This window comes from Austrofundulus limnaeus, unplaced genomic scaffold (assembly GCF_001266775.1).
Source record: "Austrofundulus limnaeus strain Quisiro unplaced genomic scaffold, Austrofundulus_limnaeus-1.0 Scaffold590, whole genome shotgun sequence".
Taxonomy (NCBI): Eukaryota; Metazoa; Chordata; class Actinopteri; order Cyprinodontiformes; family Rivulidae; genus Austrofundulus; species Austrofundulus limnaeus.
In genome coordinates this window covers 25,592-37,019 of record NW_013952992.1, presented here as the reverse complement: position 1 = coordinate 37,019, position 11,428 = coordinate 25,592, and the positions used below count along the sequence as shown (strand labels likewise).

Genomic DNA, 11,428 nt, shown 5'->3' with positions numbered 1-11,428 from the left:
ACATTAAACAGAGCCCGACAGAGGAGGGAGGGGCGGGGAGGCTGTCGCCGTGCAGCGCAGATGTCCTGCGTCTGACCTCAAAGTGCACGAGCTTCAAACTTCAGCGTTGGCTGCGATTTTGAAGCTGAAATCGCGTTCGGTGTGAACGCACCATCAGTCTCAAAAAGGTTGGTGACTCCTGTCCTACAACAATACTCAGCATATTATTCACCATTCTGGCTTTTGGTTTTAGAGATTAGAACAGACATTTTATGCTGGTGCTACGTTTTGTTCTGTGCTACAAAATCAGCAACCTCTGTAGCACCAGTGCTATGAGCTAAAAAAAAGTTAACGTACAGCCCTGAGAGGGTGTCTGGGCTCTTCCTTAGAGACAGGGTGAGAAGCTCGGTCATCTGAGAAGGACTCAGAGTAGAGCTGCTGCTCCTCCATTGGTTAGAGGAGCTAGTTGAGGTGGCTCGGGCATCTGCGACCAACGTAATTTTACGCGTCCAGCCCATTCTGTGCTGACAAATATGCAGAAAAGTTCGTCACCAGACAAATGAATAACCGCTGGGGTATTGCTCTGTAGTTGCTCTCTCTCAAAGTGCATGACATTTTGTTTGGTCGCGTTTTCTGCATCACGGAAATCATAGGGCCCTACATGGCTTTGCCAAAAAGAAAAAGCTTGCAAAGCTGTAAAGTAATGATTTATTGAACAGTTTTTTTTTTCATTGCACTGTACAGCCCTTCAAAAGAGCCAGAGCTGAGATATTACTTGTTAAAACTTTTAAAACAGAACCAGAATTTTAAGTGGCTGAATTATCCCTTTAATGTTGCGTCTGATCTCTTTGCATCTCATATTAGAGATGTTTGGCAAAGATGTTAATCCTTTTAAATCATAAATTAATCAACTTAAAGTTTTCTGCAGTATAATTACAGAAGCCTTGGAGCTCTTAGAAGGTATATTGCTCATTTGTTATTATTTGACACGTTGTAGACAACTTGATGAATTAGAAAAAATTAGTAGCTTAATGAAGAACAAAACAATCATTAGCTGCATCCCTAAAGTGAGTCATCTCATTTATTCTTAAGCTTTCATGTAGTTTTCACCTTTTAAGGCAGTATTGGAAAAGTTGACTTGACATGGGGAGTGGTGGCACAGAGGTTACAAAATGTGAGCCCGTCATCAGAAATAGGGAACAAGCAGAAAGACAAAAAGAACTTATACAAAATGTGAAATCTTAACACGCTCATTTTATTTTACTCTGTTTCTCAATAATTAAATAAATAACACTCATGTGGCTATTGCACATCTATTTTCTGTACTGGAACACTGTACTGTAAATCTTCTGCCTGTTACAATATTCATTACACATGCACATTACGCACATCGCTAGAAATGACTTAATTTGACTCAATTGCACACCCCCTTGGATTATGAGTCTGTCATGACTGTTTTATTGTAATTTTTCTGCACAGAGTCCTATTTTTATCCTTTTGGCCTTGTACAGTAATTTTTATTTAATTTTACTTGTTTTTATTCTATTAAATTATTACTACTTTTGCATGTATGGTTTGTGAATAGATGTATCTGCTGTTGCTGTTCCACCTGAATTTCCCCTCTGCGGGACAATAAAGGTTGTTTCTATTCTGTTCTATTCTATTCACCCTCTGAATATACCTCTGATTCTACCAGCTAACGACTGTGTAGAATTCTGCTGAAGATAAATGTAGTAAAAAGGAGCACAATTAAGAATAAATACATATTTTAACTTTCATTTAACCAGGCAAATTCCATTCAAATCACAGATTTCTTTTGCAAGGGAGGCCTGAAAGCAACCATGTTTTTAGTCTGTGGGAGGAAACTCACACAAGCACAAAAAAACTCCACACAGAAAGACCCCAGGACCCTCTTGCAGTGGGGCACAACCACTGACCCGTCTTGCTGCCAATGAATGGATGAATGGACAGACAGTCTTGTACCTTTTTATTTATTTATTTTTGTTCCTCTCAAGTTTTATATTCTATAAACTTTTTAGAGTTGGAAAAAAGACTGCATAACTTCTGTTGCTGAAAAGAGGCAGAACATATCAGGACATTTTTTTCCTCTCTTTCGACTTTAACTTTTAATCATTGTGCATTTTATGCATCACGGACAGTCAGTCTAAACTATTTTTTTGATTTTCCACTTATCTATTAGGAAATAACATTTATTTTCATTCTTCAAATTCTTTTTCACAGTTGGAAAATTTAATTTACAATTATCTAGCTCTGTTGTTCCTAATCTATTTTCCTCAAAGCCCCCTTTCTTACTTCCAAGTCAAGCTGAACCCCCCATCCCCTCGTAACTCCCCACCTCTCCCAAAGGTGTGTTATCACAATAATCAATATCTTACCTGCAGTAGAAACTACTCAGACATTTAAAAAAAGTTTAAGCTAAGTTTTTTTATAACAAATCTTTACATTGCAGTCACCTTCAGGTGGATTGGTTAATTACATAAATCTGTGGTTATTTACTCTGAAGACAGAGATTATTTTCCCATCGGATTAAATAGTCAGGTTTAGGGATGCAAACAATTAATCGACTTACAATTAATTGTCGAATAATAGTTTATTAGATTAAAATTTATTTCATTCGATTAATTGAAAACATCCATTGAAAACTTATTTCAGTGTAGTTTTGCATTCATTCAGTAGAGGGTGCTGCTGCTCTCTCAGCCTGGCCTACTCCACCCCAGCCCAATGTTGAGCTGAACAGAGAGCCGGCCGCCTCCATGTGGGCGGCATCATAATTAAATACGCAAATCTTGTTTAGTTTTATTTGCGACACAAAAATAATAATGAACTACACCAAACTCGAAGGAAAAGTACCGAAGGCTGTACCAGACCATCCAGCAGTATGACGCTAACGACAAGAGAGCAGGATGACAGAGAGAACAGTAAGCTAACTTTAGCTAATGTTAGCTCCTTCTTCTAGAGCAGGGGTGCCCAAATCGCGATCTACCAGTCGATCGCGAGACTTGTAGAGCGCAGCCTTGTTTATTTAACGTTCCAGCCTTGAAAGTGCTGCCCCCACCCTCCACCTCTTGTAAATTCTCACAGACGTAGTCTCGCGAGCTTTGGGTGTTGTGAAACAGCACTCCGAACATAATCTCGCGAGACTTTAGGTTCACGTGTCCAAAACAAAGCAGAGAGGAATTGTTGATCACTATTGCGGAAAAAAATGGACAAAAAACGAGCTTTGTCGAGACTTGTCACAATGTGTCTGTATGTTATTTTTTATTACATTTTAGACCAAACTAGTGTGTTATACACTTTGTGTTTATTTATTTATTTATTTATTTGCAGTTTGGATGTCCCTTTCATTTTCTCTACCTAAAGTGGCTGTGTGTGTGTCTTGTCTGATACATGGTGAACCAGGTGGAACTCTCTGAATGGCCCTTTGGAGCCGGCAGTCTGGACCAGTGAGGGACTGAGCCCTTCAACACCTGCAGAAGACACAACATCCTGCATGCTGCACAGACAGCCAGTTGCCYAGTTTTGATATTCAGGTTTTATTGATGTTTGAAACTGTTGTTGGAGCTTTGTGAATCTGCACCTTTGTAAGACACTTTTTGTAAATAGTGGGTGTAAACAAGGGAGTTTTATATTGTGTGCTTTGATTTTGAAAAACGGGTGGCACTGTTGTGGTAGCCATGTTGACCCTGATTGTTTTTTATGTTTTTTTTCCCCCTGTATGGGGAGAAGAGAGAAGAGATCTATAATTAAACGGARACGAGTTCCCGTGCTCCAAAGTTATTTGACTCTGTGGTTGTCTCACTGGGCAAGTTTCCAGCCCTCGTAGCTCGCACATCACAGTGAGTACTCTGAACATAATCTCGCGAGACTTTAGGTTCACGTGTCTAAAACAAAGCAGAGAGGACACTGAAGAAGGTAAAAAAAAAATAATTTTTGTTTGACCACCAATTTTCTGTTTCTCTGTCAGGGAGTTAGGATTTTATCTTTTTTCTTTTTTTGTAGGTAAGTTGATGGTTAAGTAGATAATTTTGTTTTAAATACTTTGAATTAAACAAAACTTAAGCAACACATTCTGTTCTGTTTTATTTACTTTAAAGAAATGAGGAGTAGGGAGATGAACATAATGTTTTAGTGATACTGATACTGGACAAGTAGATCTTGGTAAACTGCTGACTTCAAAAGTAGCTCTTGGTTCAAAAAAGGTAGGGCACCCCTGTTAGAGTTTAACTTGTGTGAAAGAAAAAAACAAAACAAAAAAAGTTAGTCACTACAAATAATTAATGTGAAGTTAAACTAATCTGTGTGACGTAACCCGACCAGTGAACAAATCAAACGAACAGTAACTGATGACAGATCAGCCCAGCACAGATTGAACCACAGGGAATATAAACAAACACAGTTCCAGTACTCATTTGTATGTTCACCCCTCTCAGGTCRTGTTTRTAGTTTGTTTTTGAGTAAATATTTAWATTAAAATGTCTTAAACTGCGTTAAAATGTTAGTTTTACATTTCTCTGTAATGGTGGATCAAGTGGATCAAGTACTTTTTTTTCAAACTAGCAACCTAATAGATTCCTGTTTTGTTAAAAATATGTCCAAGGTTAATAATGTGAGAGAAATCCACAATTTTCTGTTTATTCAGTCAGTGTTTAATACAGCTGGCACAATATATTTAATAAAGTATAATACTACAATTTTTTTTAATTTAGTGTGTGAAAAAATAACCATGTCATAGAAAGACCCATGATTCAAGAGAAATGTCAGCTTTTTAGGAAAATGGCCACTAATCAATCGTTAGTCGGTCGATAAGATCAATCAACTTTAAATTAATCCATTAATCGATAACTTGCATCCCTAATCAGGTTTACAACAAAAGGTTTCACATTCAACTGTTACTGATGACAGACCACAGACAAGCTCAGCCCTCAGTGAAAACACTTATCTAATGAGGGGTCTGCTACATCTCCTTTTAAAAAGAGCAACAGTATTTGTACCACCGCTCCTAAAAAGTAATACTTATYTACAGCCACAAAGGTCCATCTTTATAAATAACTGAAAATTACACTGTTATCTAGAATTATGCAATTATACCCCCATATTCCTGAAAATCTGAATGAGTAGCACACTAGGAGAACTAAGTAAGCTTAAAGTTATAAAAACAACAATGTGCATAAATTTGAAGAAGTCTGATGTAACTGATTTTTTATTTTCACCATGGACTTCATGTGCTCAAAGAGTTGAGGGTTCTGGGCTTTTACTAGAAGCAGRTCTTATTTTTCACAGTTCGAAGAGTTTGCTGTATGTTTTAATAGAAACATGAAGCAGGTAAGAAATACGAGGTGAGAACAAAAAATATCAAATCTTGTTTGTTAACATGGAGGCGGTGGGGCTTAAGTGTGGTATGGGGGAAATCTTGTGGTATTTCAAATCACCTTAATGTAGTACATAATCTTCACCTTTGGGTTAAAATGCAAAAGAAAACAAATATTTCAAAAGAAAAATTGTCTTAACTTTTTGATAGCAAACCAAGCTTTTTCAGGCAGCTATGAATTTTGGTACTAAATAAGGACGGAGATCATTTGTGTTAAAAAGAAACTGGAGTGAAAGATCTGTGTTTGTATGCCCCTAAAACTGTCTGCAAAGAAACAAGATGACAAGACAGGCTGCATGAGAGAATTATACTGTAACCTTAAATAACCATGTCACTTTTTTTTTTTTTTAAATCAAGACCTCAGGAAAGCGTGTCTCCTTTAAGGGCATGTTACTTCAACTCATCAGTGCCAATAAATTTAATTGTAGCCAAGGAGAAATTCCTTTCTGCTCCTTTATTTAAACCCAGCGACATGCATCTGTATGGGATAAATCTTGTGCCAGCAGGAAGTGAATTTGAATTGCTCAGATTGAATCTGAATGTGTATAATTTGAAATTGAATGCATTGGTTTGAAAATGAATTTTACTAAATTGAAACTGAACTTAAAGTTTTATATCTGAATTAATTTGCTTTGAAACTGTATTTTGGTTTATTAAAAATTCAGTTTGACTACTTTCATTTTCAGTTCCATAATTCAAATTTTTGTGTCACACATCCTGGTCCTTGAGAAAGYCAGCCAGAGTAATCAAACACAGATCCACAGATTGATGTTTCACGTCAGTGAAGCTTCCTTCTATAATGTAACAGAGTTGATGCAATCCACCGTAAAAGTGACAAAAATAGACTGTTATTTTATTGCAGTGATTAAATTTACCTATATGTAGAAAATGTTACATTTACATCACATCATGGATCACATATTGATCAGATACTCCTGCTGACTGATCCATGAAGGGATGTAACTGTAACATTTTCTAAAGGTAAAATTAATCACTGTAATAACTGTCTGTTTTTGTCACTTTTACAGTGGATTGCATCAATTCTGTTACATTACAGAAGGGAAACTTCACCAAAGTGAAACGTAAATCTGTCAATCTGTGTTTGATTACTCTGGCTGGCTTTCTCAGCTTTTTCTGTTATTGCGACGTCAGAATAACGTGCTTTGAGAAAGACCATGCTTCCAGATACCTAAAAATACATGTAATTACAGCTAAAAAACAGCTGGGTGCATTTGTTTGGTGTTTGAACTGCTTCTCTAAGCAGTAGAGACCCAAAAGTAAGTTTAAAAACATGAAAAAAAGTGAGTTTTGCATAATAGGTGCCCTGTAAATCACATTTAGACATTGATGGAACACACATCAAAGGCAGTGAGGGTTCAGTGTCTTGCTCGGGGACACTTCGATATGACGGAATAGCAGGRAATTAAACTGCCAACTCTTGGGTTGGAAAACGACTCCCTTAACGACTCAGCCACAGCTGCCCCAATTCACTCTTTGGTATCAACCAAATAGTGACTGTAATGATTAGAATGCATGATCAGGTATTCTTTCCATGAGAAACAACTTCAGATTTAAATATTGTAAAGATAAAACTATAGATAAGAGTGGAGTTCTGCTTACAAACTTTTGTCACAACGGCTTTCTGTCCTAACAGGAAATAGAGTCCAAGTCCAGGTTTTCAGTATTTAAACCTTTTTATAAATAGAAACTTTCTGGTTAGCATTACAGCCACGTTTCGGTCAGATTGCTTTTTAAACAAAGTCGACACATCTGCATTATTAAGCTGCCCTGCTGTGTTTATCGGTTGTCCAAAATGTTCACACAGAAGTGCTGCAGAGAAGAGCTCGGAAATAAAGTTTCATTTATTCTTCACACTCTCCGGTGAGAATGCTGCAGACATCTGGAATAACAAACTATAAAAACAAATGTGCGTGTGTATACCTCGTGTTTATTACTGTTTTAATCATATAATATTTATTTTGTTTGTCAAGAAAAGAATAATGGTTTTTCTTGGTTGTCCACTGGACACATGCCGCGAGGATCTGCAGCCTCAATTCAGAGGGCAGGTGAACACTCCGGGAATGCTGTTAGTGTTTCCTGGACTATTTTTCAGAGTGGATTATGTATTTTATATTTTTGAAAGCACCTCACTGCAAGACTGTGTGTTCACACGTACAACAAAATCCTAAGAGATCACTTTACTGTTGTTTTTGAAGCAGAGGCCCAGAAAATGTTGGACCTCATCTCCACCTGCAGCGTGGCTCCGGCCTGCCCGGGACTTCAGAGTCTAAACTCTTTTTTTATTATTTCAACATTAATGTGTTTGGAGTGTTGTTATCTTACAGACATGTGCAACTTGTGCATGAAAAAAAATCATATTACTCTGCTGTTTCCTACCAATACACCATAATCTTTGTAGGATGGAAGGTTGATGTACAAACTGTCAGCTTGGATTATCAATTCAAGTCACTATAATCCATATCAGCATAATCATTCATCTCTTTGCCATTTAGATTGCACAATCTGCCGATGATGAATGTATGATGTATGGTATGTGACATTTTTAATATGTTCCAGTTCATTTGATCAAACTTGATTCAGCTTTTTGAGTCATTAACCTGTCTGACCTCACACTCAACCTCTGTGGTGACACCCAGCAGTCGATCCAGATCACAACATTACGGTCTTTTCTGTTAATTTACCAAGCTGCTCCTGCGTCGATCCTTCTTCCAGGAAAGTGATTCTCTCAAGGACGGCCCAGAACAGCACCCCCAGAGAGAAGATGTCGGCCTGGGCAGTGTAACTCAGGCCACCCCAAACCTCTGGAGCCATGTAGAAATCAGAGCCGCAGGTGGAGGAGAAGCGCTGCCTGGTCAGATCCCCGTTCACCGCTGCTTCACTCATCTTACTCAGACCAAAATCTGCCACCTTAAAACACAAACACAGAGAGTTAATGAAACAAAATCAGGTATGTATTCTGTAAGCATGTACTGAAAGAAATGAGCTTCACATAAACCCAACTATACCACTCTAGATATTTTGAAAAGTTCTTAGTTTGTTCATTTGGAATTGAGGTGCAGCACTCTGAGTAACAATGACACCTTATTGTGCACATGCCAATTATCACTTTATGCTCTAAAAAACATTAGATTTCCAAGGAACTTTAGCCAGTAGTGGCAGTAGTACTAATAATACTACATTATATATTTATTTACTTATTTATCTCTTAACATTGTTGTATACCCATATACTAGTGCTGGGCATGGATACAAATTATAATCACGATTAAGATATTTTTGCTATTTATCGCAAAAAGTTTTATTTGTTTATTTTTTTTTTTAGAAACGATCTGTCTACTATAGCTGTATGTGTAAGTTTGTATGTTGCAATACACTCCATATGTGACACACTTTTTTTTTTTATATTCCTGACTTATTTTATTTACCGTATATATTCATTCCAGGGTTCAACAAGATTTTTTATTTTTTTACCTGCCCGACATGAAAGGTTACCTGCCCAAAACAAAAATGTTCAAAATTTGATGAAATATATGAAAAACTTTTACTGTATTTGTACTACAAAACTATTAACGTGGTTATACAGAGGTACATAATAAATGACATCTGATTTAGCAGATGCATACTGAGTCACTAACAGTCAGTCAATTGTTTTATCAAAAACATCTTCAAAAACTTTTTAGAACTTTCCAGTGTTTAACCTAGAGCAGTGGTTCCCAAACTTTTTATCTTCTGACCCACAAAATATCCATGGCAAAAACTTGTGACCCCAAATATTACTGGTCTGAGTACACAAACTTTGTTAATAACCCAAAAAAACATAGGCTTTTTGACAATCTAAACAGCTTGTACAGAAATATAAATACTTATTTATACTTATTTAATAGCTATAGGGAAAATATTACATCAGAAATTATTTTATTACCCTTTAAATTGATTTCTGGAGATTAGATGCTATTGTGATGCTGTAATTCTGAGTGTTTATGTGCTGCAGAACAGGAACCTGCTGTAAAACAGCAATTATGCTGAGTCAGGCTTGATTTTTAATAATCTTTTCCTGTTAAATAAATAAATCAAATCAATTATCTAAGGTGCTTCATGATCCATAATTGGGTCCCAAGCCCAATTTTGGGAACCAAAGTGCAGTGGTTCCCAAACTTTTCAGCTTTTGACCCACAAAATAACAGTAGCAGAGACCTGTGGCCCCAACTATTTTTGGCTGATAAACATTTGTAACAGGTCAACAAAACATGGGCATAGTAACAATATTTTTATACTACATTTATCCATTTTAAATACACTAACCTCACTCCTTTGTAACAACTAAGGCAAAAATGTAATTAATTCAGAAAATCTTTTCAGGACCCCACCTTGATGTTTCGGGACCCCACTTTGGGTCCCGACCCCAACTTTGGGAAACAACTGCCCTTGAATACTGGTCTTGGGAGAGCTGCTTATAAAAACAGAATGATCAAAGCAGCAGCTGTGCTTTAAATACAAGTTACAGAACATGAAAAAGTCTGCAATTTGCATTAACTGAATCTTATATAGTGAATCTCATATCTAAAGGTACATTTAAGATATCTTGAACTGGAGTCTCCATACAACTTAATGATAAATTTGACATTTATTCTAGTCAGAATATAATTAGAGATATCTTAAATAGGTATTTTGAATTGTCAAAATATATTAAGAGATGTCTATTTGTTTGTCTCTTTCATTTAAAAAAACAAAACAATCAATCAATGTACACCATTAAAAAAGTAAATCCTACCCTGAATTAAAAGGGTGCAGAGTGAAGGAAAAACTCTTATCATATGTACCCCTTATTCTCAAAAATCAACTTCAAACAAACAAACAAGCTCAAGCTGGAAAGATCTCCAAATTTAAAAAATAAGTAAATAAAACAAAACAAAATAATAAAAGAAAACATTTTATTATTTTATCCTAAATAACTAATATGTCTAATTTAGTCATAAAACAATTTCAGATAACTGGAATGTGGAGTGGTGAAACCAAATAAATGCAATATTGGCCTGCCATACATGAGCCTTTTGAACAGAGCCCCTGCTGCTCTGTGCACTCAGAGAAGAAGCCGACATTAACAAGATGGATTTATGACTGAACGAACGTCCCCATCTTTTTATCATCTCTGTGGATAACAATACATAAAAACAAAATTTTTTCTCCGACAACTTGGGTGTGAAAAAACTACGGTTGTTAAAGCTTCACTCTGCGCGACGTGCAGCGGGAAGAAGGGAGGAACTGATCCCCCAACATGACGGCAAGATGTAACTTTTCTACAGGGGAGGGGGAAACGCTGAGGATTTATTCTTTCTATACGTGTTTTAAAACAAAATATTTCCTCATTCATTTTTCAGAATTTTTTTTTCCTATGAAAAAAATAAAAGAAATTGTTTACCTGTCCGAATATGAGTTTTACCTGGCCCGGGCAGTCGAGCAATGGGATTTGTCGAACCCTGATTCATTCATTCATTCATTTTTGCTGACAAATGTGACAATATTTGTCTTAATTTCTCATTTAGAAATAAAAAAAAAAACTCCTTCAATTTTTGATTTAACCTCATTATTCTGCACAAAAGTTTACCGACTCAAAGATGTTTAGAGTATTTTTTAGGTATGGTATACATGTTAAAAAAATTTATTGTGTTAAGCGTTAGCTGCATTAACGCGATAACGTAACCAGCACTAATTATTACACACCATGCCGAAACACACCATAGCATTCTGTATTGTGCATTTTTTACCTGATTCTTACTTGTACAGAAAGGTCCAGCAGATATTTATTTAAAAAGGTATCATATCATGCTTTTAAATCCTTCTTTTTCACGTCTAAATCATTCACTTGTTGTCTATTTAAAATAAAACTGCAACGCTTTGGTCTTAATTCCTCGTTTTTGTTGCTCCACAGACTCCTTGCTTTCCTTGCTTTTACCCCTGTTCTGAGTTGCCCCTCAGAGCAAGCATAAACATAAACACATATGCTTATTTATATACATATATACACCGTAAAGTACAGTAC

The 11,428-nt window shown here is 36.4% G+C and overlaps 1 protein-coding gene across 1 annotated transcript in view; it reads right to left on the bottom strand.

Moving 5' to 3' along the window:
* si:ch211-63o20.7 (Serine/threonine-protein kinase pdik1l-B-like) overlaps positions 1 to 11,428 on the bottom strand; it is a 27,147-nt gene that overhangs the window by 5,475 nt on the left and 10,244 nt on the right. The window contains exon 2 of the mRNA XM_014026802.1: positions 8,071 to 8,296. Within this exon, the coding sequence (XP_013882256.1) occupies positions 8,071 to 8,296 (226 nt within the window). The remainder of the gene's footprint in view (positions 1 to 8,070; positions 8,297 to 11,428) is intronic.